General features: G+C 39.5%; 1 protein-coding gene across 1 annotated transcript in view; it reads right to left on the bottom strand.

Moving 5' to 3' along the window:
• ENPP3 (ectonucleotide pyrophosphatase/phosphodiesterase 3) overlaps window positions 1-3,747 on the bottom strand; it is an 85,299-nt gene extending 81,552 nt beyond the window's left edge. Inside the window, exons 1-2 of the mRNA XM_062187717.1 lie at window positions 3,579-3,747; window positions 36-111 (exon numbers count right to left, since the gene is read on the bottom strand). Coding sequence (XP_062043701.1) covers window positions 36-111; window positions 3,579-3,656 — 154 coding nt within the window. The 5' untranslated portion in view covers window positions 3,657-3,747. The remainder of the gene's footprint in view (window positions 1-35; window positions 112-3,578) is intronic.
• Window positions 3,748-19,727: the final 15,980 nt, after the last annotated feature.

Genomic DNA, 19,727 nt, shown 5'->3' with positions numbered 1-19,727 from the left:
AAGGGAATGTATGGAGAAAAAACTGAGGGGAATACCTTGCCCTTCTGGTTTCCTGAGTCCAAGCCCCAGGCCTAATCCAAGTGACACGATCACCAACAAGGCAAGAAGAACCTATTACAAAAAAGGAAAAGTAACATTTACCATTTAAAAATAATACAAATACACAGATTACTACCTCTTTCAGTGGACAAGAGGCACCTGCAGCATGCTAGTTAGGCAGAATCCAGATCCAATAATGATAGATAATGTTATTTAATGTCTGAAAATGAGAAAGAAGGTCTGGGAAGAATTTTATACCAGCATTTATTACAGATATTCTAATTCAAATACATGCAAAATTCAAATATAATGAATTCAAGTGAGAATTAAAACTGCAAGAGCTACTTTACTTTTGGCCATTTTTCTTTTTTAATTAGACACCTGCTTGGAGATCATTTATCTAAAAGCATTTCAGGATTGTGAAATCCTCAATTACTTAATTCCTAGAGAGCAGAGATTTTTTTTTTATTTTTCCTGCTCTGTCCATCAGAAGATAATTAGCACATTTAACATATGTAAAATATAGCGCCCTCCAAAATTAACTGGCAAGTGATAGGCTTTGCTCTTCTGTTGAAACAAGTGATTCTTTGAGAAGCAATGACTTTGAACAGCCCTTGTGACTAAGGAGGAGCAGTTTTTTTCCCCACACTATTTGGTGAACTCTTTACTTAATATAGAGTTAATCATTTTTTCATAAAGTTAATTGAAAATAGGTCTTAGTAAAAAATAAGTATGGGAATAGGAGAGGGAATAGGAAGGGGGTGAGGCAGTGGGTACGAGGGGGAATACAGTGAGAGAATCACCATGTTCCTACAGTTGTAATTATGAAAGCTATGAAAATTGTATTCTGGAAAAAAAATAAGACTTGGAACCAAGATTAAAAAATCTTTAGTACTAGACAAATATTAAAATATAAATATCAAAAAAAGGAAACAAATGATTTAGAGTAATTTTGAAGCTTCTTACCAAAAACTGTGTCATTCATTTTTATTACTGCTGACAAAGCTCTATCATGTAGTGGACTTTATTCTATGATTAGATTAAGTTGTGAGCTAATTCAACAGAATTCTTGCTGTCCTCTTCTCTGTCCATAAAGTTCAATGATAAACATGTAGGTCAATAGAGCATCAGTACTTTAGATTAAGCCGAGAAATAAATCAACAGAATTCTCACTGCCCTCCTCCCTATCCATAAAGTTCAATGATAAACATGTAGGTCAATAGAGCTTCAATACTTTACATTGCAATAAAGAATGGGAACAGATTAGGAAAGCATTTAATAATACCTATGGCTACCCTGTCATTTAAAGCACAAACATATAAGTTCCACAAAAGGAAAAAAAATTGAATTTACTTAGATAATAAAGAATTGCATAAAGTAGTGATTTGGGGAGTTTGTTTTCATTCTGAAAATCAACTGGAAAAAGTAACTTTTTACAATAGAAGTGAACTTGATCACTGAAGAAAATTAGTAAAATGCTATGAAAATAATTCTTATATGAAGTCTCGAAATTCCACAAGGGTCAGTGGTCTTCTAGTATGGGTTCACTCAGGAGAATTAATGGAGAGCAGAAAGTGGACAGAAATGGTTATTGATAGTACCATTAGCACCTTGTCATGGTGTTGAGAAACTAGACACAAAGCTACAGAACCAATATTGAGAAACTCCATATGGATGTTAATACCCTTTGATTGGCATCTTATCTTTAGTTCTTCCATTATTTAAATTGGCTGGAAGAATCAACATCTAGCTGTCCTGAGATTCTTCAAAATTTTTGTAGTAGTAAACCTCAGTGTCTGTTTCTCACTAAGACAAATCTCATATATTTGTGGCTTGTTTCTTACTCTGTAAACTCTTTGAGTGCAAAAGGTTCATTTTTAATATTTTATAGTTGTTTATTCTAAATATGTCATTCTGAAAAATATCTTGATTTGGGGGTGCACATGTGTCTGAAACTTTCTTACAATATGCATACAGTAGGAAGAATATTCAGAACTCCAGAAGTCATTGAGAATCCAACATTTGCCTTTAGCAAGGCTAAATAAAGAGCTCCAGGAATATAGCTGATATCTTTAAATTTCTTTAGTGAAGTGTTGTTGAAACTTGGAAAAATTAGGGTATTTTTGAAATCGTAGTTTAAAATATTGGGCTTAATTACATATACTAAAAAAACACTGGAAGCGTACAAAGAAAGGATAATAAATTATGCAAAAGTTTTGTTCTTGAGGATGTTCTCATTTCTTTAATTGGTAAGATGGGTAACTATAACAAGTAGTCTAAGAGCTAGAAAGAGTGCTCTAAAATCTCAGAATAATAAATAAATAGATTACAAGACTACTGCACACAGTTTGTGGGTAATGTGTATCATGAAAAATATGCAAGAAATTAAAAGATTTTTGCATCAAAATTAACTTATCTTTGAAGTTCAATCATATATTGAGGGTTTGTTTTGTTATGCTCACTGGACTCAATGCTGATGCATGTAGTATCATTTACTCTGTGGAACAATGCTGGAGAGATGGAGAGAGGGGTTGTGACATGGGCTAAAGCAGAGAAAGTAGAGCAGGATATGAGCGTAGAGAAAAATAATTCACTTGATTTTGTCTTGAGGTCCCAGGCAAGGAGCCAGAAAGCAGGCTTTAGAAACATATGGCATGGACTCAGCAAAAGGTCAGAGAGAGTGGCTTCTTGGAAATCTTGTTGAGGATCTGAATCTGAAAACCACAGCAGAAGGTGAGATCGCCTAAGTGAAAGATCTTGAGGTGGGCTTTGGGAGAATGTGTGTGTGTGATGTGCAGTGAGAGCAGAGGGGTCCAGGAAGCAGGTAATGAGGAGAGTCATTGTCAGTGTCATTACGGAAGCAATCATTCAAAACGAGAAAATACTCAACAACATCCATGGAAGCAGCAGTGGGAATGGGAAGGAATCGACTTCAAGCCCCGAGAAACCAAAGCCAGAGCATAGGAGACGGGTGGGTATGAGAAGAGCGAGGTGGCGCATGGAGCCCTTTTCTCTCAAGGCTTCATGGTGAAGAGAAAAGACAGAGTAACAAAATAAGGGGAGGTTTTAAAAATTTATTTCTTTAAGACAGGCGACTTCACCAAATAAAAAGATAATAAAGAGAAAAGAGGCAAAAGAGATTACCTCTAGGAATGAAGTGAAATAGGAAAAATCAATAGTTCAGCAAAAAATGTAAAATATCATGATTTTTCATTTTCTGGTCTTAAAATATTCTTGCAATAAACAGCTGATTTGGAGAGGAGATTATAGTCACACAAAGAAATCAGTGCTGCAAAGTGTTCTTTCATGGATTCTGACTTTTTAATCAAACATTAACCTGTTGTTACTCAAAGTTCCCACTTGCAAAATACAACTAAAAATATTAACTTGCATTTTAGTTGTCATAAGGAATAAAGCTGAATAGAATTACTCACAAGTTTTACATTTAAATAGCAACACCAACAAACACAAGTGGGGAGCTGCACACTTTTGATAGTTGTTACAAAGCTAGAAAGACTAAAATTAGGAACTGTACTTACAATACATATTATTTTGTATTTCCTAAGGGTGCTCTTCTTAACAGACTCTTCTGTTACTACACTTAGCCTGGAATCCATTGTTCTGGCCGCTGCATAAACCTGTTTGACCAGAAGACAATAGTGCTCCTTCTTTCCTTGAGTGGGCAAAAAGAAACTGCATGATTGCACAGCTGAGCCTGACTTTAAAGTGACAGGGAGAGCACTGCTCTTTTGTGATTGGGCAACTTGGACAGGAGAAAAATACTGTAAAAACAATAGTGTCAGAAGATTAAAGTCCATTTCTAGTACATCGTAGACAACAACTGTTTTTCTCCTTCTAATTGTACCAAATATTAATCAAGACTTACATAAGAATAATACAATAACCAAATGTTAATATAATTTGTTCATTTCTTTTCTTTAAAAATAATCCCCCAAACAAAAAGCCTTATTAAACAAATTCCAGAAATTTTCTAAATTATATAAACTTTGTGTCATAGTTGAAAACCAACAAATTAAAACATGTGCTTCAACTACTAAAAAGGAATTCTGAAACCACTGAACTAATATAAAATACTTGACTATGAAATAATTGCGTGTTATATTTTACAATGTTTACAATTTAAGATGTGCTTTTATTTTCATCCTCTCATGTAAAAATTCAATAATAGTTCTTTTTTAAAAAAGACTTTATTGGCCGGTGCCGTGGCTCACTAGGCTAATCCTCCACCTGTGGCGCCGGCACCCTGGGTTCTAGTCCCAGTTGGGGCGCCAGATCCTGTCCCGGTTGCTCCTCTTCCAGTCCAGATCTCTGCTGTGGCTGGGGAAGGCAGTGGAGGATGGCCCAAGTGCTTGGGCCCTGCACCCACATGGGAGACCAGGAGGAAGCACCTGGCTCCTGGCTTCGGATCGGTGCAGCTCTGGCTGTAGTGGCCATTTGGGGGGTGAACCAACGGAAGGAAGACCTTTCTTTCTGTCTCTCCCTCTCTCTCACTATCTATAAGTCTCTCTCTATCTCTCTCTCACTGTCTAACTCTGCCTGGCAGAAAAAAAAAAAAAAAGACTTTATTCACGTATTTGAGAGGTAGAGTTACAGACAGAGAGGGACAGAGAGAAAGGTATTCCATTTGCTGGTTCACTCTTCAAATGGCCACACAGCTGGAGCTGCGCCAATCTGAAGCTAGGAGCCGGGAGCTTCTTCTGGGTCTCCCACATAGGTGCAGGAGCCCAAACACTTGGGCCATCAGAGAGCTGGATTGGAAGAGAAGGAGCTGGAACAAGAACCAAAACCCATTCGGGATGCTGGTGCTGCAGGTGGCCCAATAATATTTCTTGAAAACATTTTATTCCTGTTTTTTTTTGGTGAGTAAATGAAGGCTCTGATTATTTAAATAAAATTATGTGACTTTGTCGCCAAAAGTCACACAATTTCCTGATGCCAGAACTAGAACAGGAACCCAAGTCTTTTGACTCCTCAAATCCACTTTCATTAATCAACTGAACTTCACTATTTTCTTATTTAACTAGGCTGAGGTATCCTAATACATGTATTCTGGACTGAGAGGGGGTTACAGGTTTTTGATGAAAGAATCTAACTAGCAGTGTGGTCAGAAAATTAGAGCAAATGATGCACATTAAGCTCTTCTGGTTTCAGCGGCCCCCTAAGCCAGGCTTTTAAAATGTGGTGCCAGAGAATGTAAGTCCCATGATAACCTCTTTGGTCAAATAAATTTCGAGAATTCCTCTAATGTAAAGATTATACACTATAGATATATCTTTTGAAAGCACCACTCTAAACAAATACTTCCAACCCTAAAAGTACTGTGGAAAAAATTACAAAAAAAGGGAAGGGCATTCAGCTGTAATTAAGACACCTTAATGCCAGGGGCTGGCACTGTGGCATAGTAGGCTATCCCTCTGCCTGTGATGCCTGCATCTCATATGGGCACCAGTCTGTGTCCTGGCTGTTCCTCTTCCTATCCAACTCTCTACTATGGCCTGGGAAAACAGTGCGTGGGCCCCTGCACTCACAGGGGAGACTGAGAAGAAGCTTCTAGCTCCTGTCTAAAGATCAGCCCAGCTCCAGCCATTTGGGGAGTGAACCAGTGGATGGAAGACCTCTCCTTCTGTCTCTCCCTTTCTTTCTCTGTAACTCTACCTCTCAAAGAAATAAGTTTTAAAAAATATTTAAAAAATAAAAAAAGAAACCCTAATTCCACAATGGAATGCTGGGGTTAGGTTCCCGGCTCTGGCTTTCGACTCCAGCTCCCTGCCAATGTAGACCCTGGAAGGCAGTGGTGATAGCTCAAGTAATTGGGTTTGTGCCACCCTCAGGAGAGACCTAGATTGCGTTCCCAGATCCCGCTTTGTTCCTAGTCCAGCTCCAGCCAATGTGGGCAATTGAGAAGTGGTCTAGCAGATGGGAGTGCTCTCTCTCTACCTCTCTCAATTGCTCTCTCTTGCTCCCACCATCCCCCCCAAATTCATATTTCTAAAACATTTAAAACTACAAAAAAGGTATTTTAATATGCATTGACTCATAAATGTTCAGAACATTTCTGATGATCCCGTATACATCCTCCTTTTTGTTACTTAAGTGTGCTCCCTTAAGAAAAGAAATCTGTGGTGTGAGACATGTTTCCTTTTACACCATTGAGGGTCTGTGCTGTTCCCATCCATTACTCTCTTAGACAGGTGTTCCCCAGACTTCATCCACTTCACCCACAAACCTAACCAGTGGAAGCATTGGCACAGGTTGCTGAAACAGAAGGAATAAATTTTAGAACTAGTAGGTGCCATGGAGATTATCAAACCAGCGTCTTGCAGACTTCATTCCAAGGACGACAAAGGACTACCACATCTTCAAAAATCAGAAACAAACATGAATATATTTGAATACCTTTGGCACATGGTTCTCCACAATAGATGAACTTACAAGCACACAGAGAAATGTTTTTAACATCTGTGTGACTTTGTTTTACTTTTTAATTTTTAATTCTAAAACCCAACTTGAACTTCAACTGCATTAGAATTTCCTATAGTTTTGGCCAATGAGGTAGTGTTTTTCAAATATTCCTCCAAATTATTTTTAAAAAGATTTATTCATTTATTTGAAAAGAGAGAAGAAAAGGCAGAGAGAGAGAGAGAGATCTCCATCTGCTGATTCACTCCTCAGTGGTCACAATGGCTACAGCTAGGCCAGGCAGAACCCAAGGAGCCAAGAGCTCCATCTGGGTCTCCCATGTGGGTGGCAGGGGCCCAAACACTTGGGCCAACTTCCATTGCTTCTCTCAGGCCATTAACAGGGAGCTGAATTGGAAGTGAAACCGCTGGAACTCAAACCAGTGCGCATATGGGATGCTGATGTCATAGGCAGTGGGTGGCTTTACCCACTATGCCACAATGCTGGCCCCTCCAAATGATTTTATATATAACTAAGATCAGTTTACACACTTGCTTTAAATGATGTACACATTCAGATTTTCTTCTGCAAACATTCACTCTGTAGCCTAACAAAACTTGTGAATTTTTACACGTAAGTTCAGAGCACTAGCTACTTCCAAGGGTTTCATTGTTATAACATCCTAATTTTACAAAAGAAAGATAAAATCTATATCACAATTAGCCTCAAAATTAGGGGGTCACTGGGTTCTATGGTTTTTTACCTAATCATCTGTTATAGGACTTCAATGTTTACGGGTTTCTGGGTTCTGAATGTCTGTTTGCATTTATGACAATCTACCCCCTCTACTTGACTCTGCTTGCTGGGATTCCTATTTTATCTTTCCCTCTGTGATGGATCTATTCATTGCCATGATGACATCGTGTAGATGTAGTAAAAACTAGAAACAATTGACTTTTTAGAGAAGAAATAATCTTCAACAACATGAGTTGGCCTCATCTAACCAGTTCAAGGTCTTAAGAGTGAAAACAAGTTTATCAGAAAATAAATTCTTTTTCAGGATAATGGCATTAGTTTCAGTTTCTAGCCTGACCTCTCCTACAGTTTCTGGACATGCCAGCTCCACAATCAGGTCAGTCAATTGCTCACTCTCTCACTCTCTCTCTCTCTGGACATTATATTCTTCAGCTTTAAAGTGACCTTAGTGGGTAGGCATTTGGCACAGCATCTTGAAATGCCTGCATTCCATACCAGAGTGCCTGGGTTTGAGTTCCAACTCTACTTCTGATTCCAGCTGCCTGCTAACGTGTACTTTTGGAGGCAGCAGGTGATGGCTCTAATACTTGGGTCTCTGCCACCCACGTGAAGTTCTGAATTGAGTTCTGGGTCCTTGGCTTCAGCCTTTCCCAGTCCAATATGTTGCAGGCACTTGGGGAGTAAACCGGAAGATGGGAGGTTCCTCTCTGTCTCTGTCTCCCTGCCTCTCTGTCTCTCTGAGTTTCTCTGCCCTTCAAATAAATTAAATAAATAAGTTAAAATAAACTATAAGGTCGATGGCATTATTGTGGGAAATCTAAATTTAAGCTAAGAAGAGCCTCAGCTTATCTCTAAGTTACTAAATTTTGAATATTATAATGGAGGTGGATCTTAGCCCTTCAAATTCTGAGGTTAGTGAATGTCAGGGATTCTACCCGGGTGAAGTATAGATAAGTACACTAATGATGTTGCCATTACTGAGTCTCTAATCATGTTTTCTTCTCTAGCAGCCCCCAGCTAATCCCTAAACCCGAGCTCCTCTGAGTCTCTCAACTTTTAGAAACATGTCCCTAACTGCTCACATGAATATTGAACACTGGCCAAATCCACACCCTCGTGCAATGTAGACTTTGGAACAGCCATGTCATCTAGATCTGAACCTGTGCTTTTCTAAGTTACCTGGACCTTGGAAGCCTCCCTAGTCTTTCCCTGCTACCTTCAGACAACCTGCACCTTCTGCACCCTGAAAGCTTTGCTCTGCATTTTTGAATGCTTAATGGCCTAGATCACACTCACTCTCAGAGGTATTACCACTAACTCTTTACCAATCTGAATCATAAAAAATTCTTATATTCTAAAAGGTCCCATTGTCCGCAAAATTTGGGACGCTTTTCTAAAATCACAGAAAATCCATTTGTTGCTGTCTTAGGAAAAGCCCAGGGCCCTGTTGACTTCCTTAATTCTCAAAAACTTGCCCTTCCTGGTTCCAGAGCTACAACTTGGATGGTAGATGGACAAGCTAGACTGGGAGAGTCCAGAGAAACTAGATACACTAAGGGAGGTGATGGGAGTGAGGCAGAAACTAGGCTCAGGCCCAACAGCAAGAGGAAGAAGGAAGGCAGATCATCAAGAAAGCCAGACCTCAAATAACAGGATAACAGGTGATCCACTTTATGAAAGGCCAGTCTTGAAGAAAAGGTAGAAAAATTTGTAGGGAGATTGGCAAGCAAGCACAGTGAAAAGAAAGTTAGCCCTGTGGATAACTGGTGCAGGAAAGATGGATATTAATTAATGTTGAATGAGTTTAGGACTATCTGGTTAGGTAACACTGGAGCCAGCGTTGACAAACCTTGTCTGAGTGGCACAAGTACACACAGGGTAGAAGGCAAGCATCTCATTATTGAAATATAGGAATTGAATTCTTGGAATTGAACTATACATAAAATTACTAGGTTACTAGACATCCAAATAATAACTGTGACAAAGTAGAATCCATGACCATGAATTGATATCAGTATTTGGCAATACCCATGTGCGTGAAAAGACTTTTTTTTCTTTTTCTTTTCTTTTTATTTTTCTCCTAAAGAAATCTTTTATTTTAGGAATAAAAACTTAATGCATTTCATAAATTCAACTTTAGGAACATAGAGATTCTTCCCACTGTACTCACCCTCCCACCCACACTCACCCCTTTTCCACCTCCCTCTCCTATTCCCAGTCTCATTTTTCACTAAGATGTATTTAATTAACTATTTTTTAAAGAGTTATTTATTTATTTGAAAGAGTTACACACAGAGAGAGGAGAAGCAGAGAGAGAGAGAAAGAGATCTTCCATCCAAAGGTTCATTTCCCAAGGCCACAATGGCCGGAGCTGTGCTGAACTGAAGCCAGGAGCTAGGAGCTTCTTCTGGGTCTCCCACATGGGTGCAGAGACCCAAGGACTTGGGCCATCTTCTACTGCTTTCCCAGGCCATAGCAGAGAGCCGAATTGGAAGTGGAGCAGCCGGGTCTCGAACAGGCGTCCATATGGGATGCCGGTGCTTCAGGCAAGGGCGTTAACCTGCCACAGCGCTGGCCTCTCAATTAACTTTGTACATAGAAGATCAACTCTATACTAAGCAAAGAGTTCAACAAATTGTATGGAAACCAAAAAACTGTTCCTCAACAGTTGAGACAGGGTTATTCAAAGCCATTGCATCTCCAGATTAATTCCACTTCTTTTTTTAAGCTTTTTATTTGAGAAAAATTAATTTTAAAGAAGAACCTGAGAATCATGCATCTTTTGTGAGCATTTAGACATAACTATAACCTATGAGACATAAAAATATCCTCCACTTAATACACTAAAACGAAGTAAATCTTTGAGAACAAGTTTTACTTGTCCTGCATGGCAAGTTAGTTCACAGTGACTCATGTTGTTAATTTTACAATTAACACTCAAAAAGACATTTTTAAAATCAATGCATAAAATCTCATTATTAATCAGCACAGATGAATATTTATAATCAATTTGGAGATAGGAAACTTAATTTAATGACTCCTCTAGCATTGCAATTGTTTTCTACAAAACAATTTAAAATCTCTAACATTATCTCTGGGTCCTGGAGGACTGCATCTCTTACTTTTTCTCAAGTGCAGAAGTTTTCCCTAGTAGCAATAGAATTCTATGACCATTATCTTATTCATTTCAAAATTCAGAAATAATCTGATTTTTTAAAAAAAATTTTCAGGCTTTAATAGACTCTTCATGTTTTAGTGCTATCATAGGGTCTCATGTAAGACTTAGACTATAGCAATGTCTCCACAAGAGACCTCCTAAAACTACTTTGTTACCTGAGCTCTCCCAGGTGTGGGAGAGGCCCATAATTGTCAGTCCAAGAAGCACAGGTACAGGTCATGGTCTGTCTGCTGCTGTGAACCTTGCATGGGCTGAGTGATTTACCAGAATCATAGAACCCTTCTCTGGCATGTGTGCTCCATGGGGGCAGGAAGTAAGTTAGTTTCAGCTTGCCATTTTGTTCCAGTGTGTACCACAATGACCAGCACCTACAAGACAATAAATGAGCACTGAATAAATTATTTGTTTCCAAATTAAAATTGGAAATATAACTAAGCTAACACACATAAATATACAATGAATGGAATTGTTATAAATGATGACAAACTTATGTAGCATGATTTTACAGATAATCCAAATCTTTCTCTCCATCTAGCATTCCAGAAGCAGCTATTACTGCAAAGGAAGTCTTGTCCATGAAATAAAGTGTCTTTGAATGTTTTTATTCAACTAAGAGTAATGACAAATAACCAAGTACCACCAAGTCTGAGACTTTATGCAGGTGTTAAGGGGATGCAAGCAAATATACCTTCTGTATCTGCCATAAAAAGCTTTAGTCAGGTACAGAAATAGATAATTTCAATTTAGCATGTAATGTGATATACTAGTGATAATAATGAACTACATAGGAATCAAGAGGAGAATAATAGATTTTTCTAAGGAAGGGGATTCAGAAAATTACCTATGCTAGGTTATTCAGGCTACCATGAAAAAGAGAAACTACAGGAGAACTTTGGGGAGACTCTAAAAGACATTGGCATAGAAAAAGAGTTCTTGGAAAAGACCCTAGAAGCACAGACAATCAAAGCAAAAATAGACAAACAGGAATACACCAAGCTAAGAAGCTTATGCACTGGAAATGAAACACTATATTATCCTTTTTAGTATTTGTTGTTGTTGTTGTTGTTCTAGTACTATTGGTTGAACTCAGTAATTAACACACAATTATTCTTAGGTGTTTAAATTTTAACTGAAAAGTGATCCCTGTTAAATCTAAGAGTGGAAAAAGAGAGGGAGGAGATGAACAATTTGGAACATGCTCAATCGGACTGGCCGCAAATGGTGGAATTAGAAATGTGCCAGGGGATTCCAACACAATCCCATCAAGATGGCATGTACCAATGCCATCGCACTAGTCCAAGTGATCAATTTCAGCTCACAATTGATAGCTCTGATAGGTCTAAGAGTCAAAGAGATCACACAAACAAGACAAGTATCTGCTAATACTAACTGATAGAATCAAAAAGGGAGAGAAAGATCCAACATGGGAAGTGGGATACACAACAGACTCATAGAATGGCAGATGTCCTAAACAACACTCTGGCCTCAGAATCAGCCCTCAAGGCATTCAGATCTGGCTGAAGAGCCCATGAGAGTATAGCAGGCATGGAAAGCCAAGATATCATGGAAAAAAAAAAAGACCTAAATGAATGATCTCTGTGAGTGAGATCCCAGTGGAAAGAACGGGGCCATCAAAGAAGGAGGTACCCTTCTCCGAAGGGAGGAGAGAACTTCCACTTTGACTATGACCCTATCGGAATAAGATCAAAGTCAGCAAACTCTAAAGGCTTCCATAGCCCTGGCAACTCATGACTAGAGCCTAGGGAGATTACTGACGCCATGAACAGGAGTGTCAAATTGTTAAATCAGCAACAGGAGTCACTGTGTACTTACACCCCATGTGGGATCTGTCCCTAATGTGTCGTCTAAAGCCAAGTGATGCTATAACTAGTACTGAAACAGTATTTTTATACTTTGCGTTTCTGTGTGGGCACAAACTGATGAGGTCTTTACTAATTATATACTGAAGTGATCTTCTGTATATAAAGAGAATTGGAAATGAAAAAAAAAAAAACAACCTGGTGTTAAAATGGAAATGGCATAGAAAATTAATTAATTTGAAAAAAAAATTATGTAGGATCTCTGTCTTTAATGTGCTGTACATTGCTATTTAATGCTATAATTAGTAATCCAATGGTAGTTTTTTCACTTTATGTTGCTATATGGGCAAAATGTTGAAATCTTTACCTAATATATACTAAACTGATCTTCTGTATACAAAGAGAATTGAAAATGAATCTTTACATGAATGGAAGGGGAAAGGGAGCGGGAAAGGGGAGGGTTGCGGGCGGGAGGGAAGTTATGGGAGGGGGGAAGCCATTGTAACCCATAAGCTATACTTTGGAAATTTATATTCATTAAATAAAAGTTTAATAAAAAAAAAATTAAAAAAAAAAGTGAAGAGCAATGGACAGAATGGGAGAAAATATTTGCAAACTATGAAATTGATAAATGATTAATACCCAAGATTTATAAAGAGCTCAAGAAACTCAACAATAACAAACCAAACAATCCAGTTAAGAAAGGGACAAAGGACTTGAACAGGCATTTTTCAAAAGAGGAAATTCAAATGGCCAACAGACACATGAAAAAATGCTCAGGATCAATAGCCATCAGGGAAATGCAAATCAAAACCACAATAAGCCTTCACCTTACCCCAGTTAGAATGGCTCTCATCCAGAAATCAAAAAGTAATAAATGCTGACTAGGTTGTGGGGGGAAAAGGTATCCTAATACATTCTTGTTGGGAATGCAAACTAGTATAGCCATTGTGGAAGACAGTATGGAGATTTCACAGATGTCTGAAACTAGAGCCATCTCTTTCCTGGCATTTCATTCAAAGGAAATGAAATCGCATATAAAAGAGTTATTTGTACCCCCTTGTTTATTGCAGCTCAATTCACAATAGGTAAGATATAGAATCAACCCAGATGTCCATCAACTGATGACTGTATAAAGAAAATGTGGTATATATACACTATGGAATATTACTCAGCCATAAAACAGAATAAAATCCTGTCTTTTGCAACAAAATAGATGCAACTGGAAACCGTTATACTTAGTGAAATAAGCCAGCCCCCAAAAGACAAATATCATGTTTTCCTGATCTGTGGCAACTAATATAGTACAAAAAATGTAATGCATATGAATGAAATTGACATTTTGAGATTTGATTTGAGATTTGATATAGGCCTTATTTTTACTATTGAAAAACAATTTTTTTCCTTCTTACTTTTTGTTGAATTCTTTACTTAGTAGAAGGTTAAGCTTATGATTAAAAATAAACTGAAAGTATGTCATTGTAAAAATTAAAAGAAAGAATAGAAAGGAAGGAGGAGGAAGGGTGAGATCATGGGTGGGAGAGAGGGTAGGGTGGGAAGTATTACTATAATCTTAAATCTGTATATATGAAATACATAAAATTTGTTCACTTTATAATTTTAAAAATTGAAAAATAAAATAGACTCTGATAAGATACACTAAGCACACTGAAAGCTAAGGATCCAGGCAACTTGATCCATTTTCCTCCCAGTAGGTGGTCAATCAACAGAACTTGACCCACTTGTAAGAGATTGGAAGTATCTTCTCTGCTGATTCAAATCAGCCCAAGAGGAAAGGTGGAGATCGAACCTTAGGGATTCCTAAAAACCAATACCCCAGGCCACCCTATAAAGATAATTCTATTGACCAGACCTGTACATCAGCTCAGAATGTGAATTTGGAAGGACCCTCTAGACATCTGAAGAAAGCATGTAACAAGGGCAAAAAAAGTAAAATTAATGGCTAAAAGTTACTTAGAGACAAGAGAATATTCAAGAGAAAAAATTTTTTGAAAACTCACTAATGTTAATAAAGACCAAGAAAACTCATAGAAAGTAAGCAAAAAAGGAATACTCAGAGATAATAGGAACTTTTGGATATTAGATACATGGTATCAGAAATTTGAAAGAGAGAGAGAGAAAGGAAGGAAGGAAGGAAGGAAGGAAGGAAGGAAGGAAGGAAGGAAGGAAGGAAGGAAGGAAGGAAGAAAAGAAGGAAGGGAGGGATGGAGGAAGGGAAGGAAAAAAGAAAGAAAAGGAAGTAAAGTGCCAAATCCCTTAAACTGTTGAAGTTTCAGTTGTACCTGTAGGAAGAAAAGGTGAATGTGCTTAAAGAATTGTCTAGTACCAGATATAGAATAATCAGAAGCTCTTGCTAATTTACACACTTGTAGTTACTCCTTCCCCCTCTAACATGGTTTTTAAAAGAAAACAAGAAGGTGTCCTTAAGTTGTTCACATGCAGATTCTCCTCTACTCTCCACTCTCATCCTCCTGAGCCCTAAGCTGCTTCATTGTCATCCTCAGCAGCCATGGTTCCCAGCTTCCCACTAGAGTTGCTGAACCCCACTGCTTAGGAAGGCAGATAGATCTTTTGACCTCCAAATAGGCAGTATGTCTTTGAAACCAAATGCTATTCAGATATTTGAAAGGACCTGCTAGCTGACTTCATTATTTTACTTTTTTCAAATATGACTTGTTTTTTTATTCTTGCTCTTAATGTTTTAGTTTTAGTAATTTTTTAAATTTAGCCACATTTATTCATTTATTTTTTATTTTTCTGAAAGGCAGGGAGACAGAGAAAGAGAGACAGAGAGTGATCTTCCATCTGTTGGTTCACTCCCCAAAATGCCTGCAAGAGCCAGGATGGGGCCAGATTGAAGCCAGGAGTTCAGAGTTCAATTAGGTTTCCCACGTGGGTGGCAGAGACCCAAGTACTGGAATCATAATCTGCTATTTCCCAGGGTACAGATTAGCAATAAGTTGAGTCAGAAGCAGAATAGTCGAGACTTGATGTAGGTATACAAAGGGTTGACTTAACAGCAGTGCTAAACACTCACCTTGAAATTTTGAGATAATTACAAACTAAAAGAAAAAGTTGGATAAATCAATGCAAAGAACAAATTTTCCCTTAAACTAATTTAGAGTAAGTTGTTAGCCTGGTCTCACATCTTCTCAAGGTACTTCAGTGTATATATAATATGTATATATATGTGGTGGAATGAGAAGGCCATGCCAAGATGGCTGCTGGCAATGGAGCCTGCCTGGCAACAGGCTGTGATTGGATGGCTTTGGAAACAACATGGTAATGGAGCCTGCCTGGCAATAGGCTGTGATTGGATGGCTTCGGAAACTGCTTGGCAACAGACTGTGATTGGTTAGGGCATAAACTGCCCCTTAACCAGATTGGCTGCCTTGGCTATATAAACTGCTGTACCAACTGAAATAAAGGAGTCTGCGGGCTGCTCACCTCTGGCCGGCTTTCACCCAACTCCCAGGGTCTGTTGTGACTCTGCGCCTCTTGTCCCTACTGTGCTTCTCCTCTCAGAACGAATCCACAGCAACATCTGACACCCAATGTGACTGAGAGAGAGTGTGTCAGACTCGGCGAGATCCCCCCTTGATTTCAGCAAGTAGGCCCCTTAGTGTTTTGTGTGCTGTTCGGTTCTGTGTGGGTGAGCACAGAACCCCCCTCCTACACCCCTTTCCTTGTCCTTGTCCTCGAACTAAGTGACCCCAGGTTAGGCACACACTGCCCAGAAGCGTAACACAGCTTCTCAGCTCCTCCTTTTACTTTCAGTTCACCTGGCGAATTCACATAAGGGACTGATCATCCCAGAATTCGGAACCAGGTCGTCTTCCCTCACTCGAAAGAGGTGACACTCTGGAAGCACCGTGTGGGCATTCAGCCTTGACCTAATGAATCAAGGAAGTACCCCACAAAGCAAAGGACATACTTAGGATCTGATACACCACTGTCTGTTCATCTAACATAGGGAACCCCCTGCAAAATGCCATCAGCTACTGAGGTGCTAGAAATTTGTTTTGTTATGGCAGCAGTGCTGTGAGTGTCTTTCCTTTGGCTAGAGTTGTCATGGCATGCTGCTCTTAAGCACTCAAACATGGGAGATATACCCCCCCTCTCAGAAACCCACACAGATTACCAAACATAAAGAATCTGTCAGTGATAAGAGCCTGATACTCGAGGCCGCTGTCTCACAGGCAACAGTTGATGACTTAAGGAGAGAGAGCTCTGACAGTGAAAATGACATGACAGCAAACAATGCAGCAATGCCTGGTCAGCCACTCCCCAAATACCTGTGGGATGAACTTAGACGACCTCAAGGCAATAACCCATGTGAGGTCATCCCATCCACACCCAGTGAGGATCCCCACATTTCTGGCAGTCCCCAAGCACCCCAGGCTCTCAGGGCAGCCACTAGACCCCATCCCACCTGCATGTTTGCTGTAAATGTCAGAATGGACACAAAATTCAGAGTGGACGCAAAATTCAGGCCCTGGATTCCAATGCCTGTAAAAAGGCTTCTGTTAACCAAGGGCTGAGGATATGCTTGTGTCTTTCCAGAGAATGTGGGACAGCCCATTTGGGTTCCAGCCAGAAACATCAAGCCTGCAACTGACAGTCAACCAGAACCAGCTGAACAAGACTGAGAGTCCACCTTGTTAGCGGATGCACCTGCCCTATTATTCTACCCTGAGGAACTGCCCATAGCCACATCAGCTGCTATTTTATACCCCACTAGCTCTGGTTAGCCACTCAAACAGCCCACAGCCTGTGTGTGGTCATGCCATTCCTGATTACCATTGTTCCTCATTCCTATACCTATCTGAGCAAGCACTCCTGTGGTCTCCCGTTTTGAGTGCTGGTTAGTCAACGATGGGTAAAAACCCCTGGGGGACAACCTAAGACAGGCACAGCCATGTATGAGACCACATGGAAATGGGGTCACAATGGTATGGCCAAGAATCAGGCCTCCCGTTGCTCAAAAATAAATGAAAAGGGGGAAATGTGGTGGAATAAGAAGGCCATGCCAAGATGGCTGCTTGTCACGGAGGCTGCCTGGCAACAGGCTGTGATTGGGTGGCTTCGGAAACTGCTTGGCAACAGACTGTGATTGGTTAGGGCATAAACTGCCCCTTGACCAGATTGGCTGCCTTGGCTATATAAACTACTGTACCAACTGAAATAAAGGAGTCTGCAGGCTGCTCACCTCTGGCAGGCTTTCACCCAACTCCTGGGGTCTGTCGTGACTCCGCGCCTCTTGCCCCCACTGTGCTTCTCCTCTCAGAATGAATCCACAGCAACATATATATTATTTAAGTAAGGACATTTTCCTTCATAGCCACCAAAGTTAAGGAACAAGCATTGATGTGTGCCTACCATCTAATCCTCAGATCCCATTCAGTTTTGTCAATTGTCCTTAAGAGTAAAAGGATTCTCTTCAAAACTATGTTTGTGTAAGATGTGAGGTAGGGGTCTTGTCTGTAAAAAATAAGAATGGGAAGGGAAGAAGAAGGAAGAAGAGTGGGAGTCTGGGTGGGAGGGAGGTGAGGTGAAGAAGCATCATGTTCCCAAATCTGTATACATTAAATTCATGAAGCTGTATACCTTAAACAAAATAAATCATATTTTTTAAAAAATGTTTGCTAGTTGTCATGGAAATTCCTTTTTTAATAGAATGTTTATTTTTATTTTTTTTAAGATTTACTTATTTATTTGAAAGTCAGAGTTACACAAAGAAAGTAGAGGCAGAGAGAGAGAGAGAGAGAGGTCTTCTATCTGATGGTTTACTTCCCAGATGGCCACAATGGCCGGAGCTGCGCCAATCCAAAGCCAGGAGTCAGGAGCTTCTTCCAGGTCTCCCACGAGGGTTCAGGGGCCCAAGGACTTGGGCCATTTTCTACTGCTTTCTCAGACCATAGCAGAGAGCTGGATTGGAAGTGGAACAGTCGCGTCTCAAACCGGCACCCATATGGGATGCTGGCACTTCAGGCCAGGGTGTTAACCTGCTGTGCCACAGCGCTGGCCCTGAAATTCCCTTTTTTTTTTTTTTTAAGATTTATTTATTTACTTGAAAGTCAGAGTTACACAGAGAGAGAAGGAGAGGCAGAAAGAGGGAGAGGTCTTCCCATCTACTGGTTCACTCTCCATTTGGCCTCAATAGCTGGAGCTGTGCCAATCTGAAGCCAGGAACAGGAGTTTCTTCCAGGTCGTCCATGTGGGTGCAGGGGCCCAAGGACTTGGGCCATCCTCTACTGCTTTCCCAGGCCATAGCAGAAAGCTGGATCGGAAGTGGAGCAGCTGGGACTTGAACCCGTGCCATATGGGATGCTGGCACTGAAGGCAGTGGCTTTACCCATTATGCCACAGTGCCAACTTGGGACAATTCCTTAATTCAGGAAGTCTCTCAGTCAGCCCTTGACTTCCTTTACTGTGAAACTTTTGACTATTATACACCAGTTATTTAGTAGAATGCCCCTCAATGTTTTGCTTTATATTTCTTCATGATTAGATTCAGCTTATCCAACTTTGGCAGAAAAATAACAAGAATGGTGCTATGTTCTCCTCATCACGTCCTATTAGGGAGGAGTATGATTTTGATTTTTTCCCAGCATTGATGGTGCTCACTTTGATCACTTGATTAAGGGGTGGTGGTTGCCAGGCTTCTACACTATGAATTTACTGGAGTTGCATTGAAATTATATATTTCTATCATTTCTAAACAAAAATTTTATGCGTCTTTGTATCTACTGCTTCATGGACTCAGACTTTCCTATGTTATTCAGTGGACTGTGATCTATTACCAATAAATTGATACTCATACTTACCCAGATTGGACCTTTGAGAATGCCTTCAAGATTCTCATCAATCTTCAAGAATTCTCTTGTTTAATGGCAAAACAAGATGCTTTATGTTCCTCTTGTACTTCCCCTGCCCCAGGTCTGCGATCAGGCTTACATACAAGATATCTGGCTCCTTTAAGCAGAGAATAGTATTTGGATCTGACCTCAAGGTGCAATCTCCTAAGTTGCATCCATTTCTAGAGCTAAGGAATATGTGTTTGGGTGTGTTTTTTGTGTTTGTGTATGTGTACATTTACACTTATTATCTATATTCACTTCTAAAACTATTTATTGAAGAGTTCATATCATGAATATTAATCAGCCATTAAAGGAATGAAATTTTGACATTTGCAACAAAATGAATGCAACTGGAGATCATTATGCTGTGAAATAATCCAGACCCCAAAAGAAAACTATCACATGCTTTCTCTTATTTGAGGTAGTTAATATTTATAGATATACTACTATAGTTTTAATAACATGATAATTTTAGAATTTACGGCCTATGAGTGAAATGGACATCTTTGCATTTGATTATTGTTTATAACCCTTGCCTATATTCCTGCTGACCTGTGTCTTTTTACTTCTTGAACTGTTTATTTAGTGGAGCATTAAGTCTTTGGTTATAAGCATAAATTAAAAATGTGTTAT

Source organism: Lepus europaeus, chromosome 3 (assembly GCF_033115175.1).
Source record: "Lepus europaeus isolate LE1 chromosome 3, mLepTim1.pri, whole genome shotgun sequence".
NCBI lineage: Eukaryota > Metazoa > Chordata > Mammalia > Lagomorpha > Leporidae > Lepus > Lepus europaeus.
The sequence above is the reverse complement of the archived record's forward strand: the minus strand, read 5'-3'. Positions and strand labels throughout refer to the sequence as shown.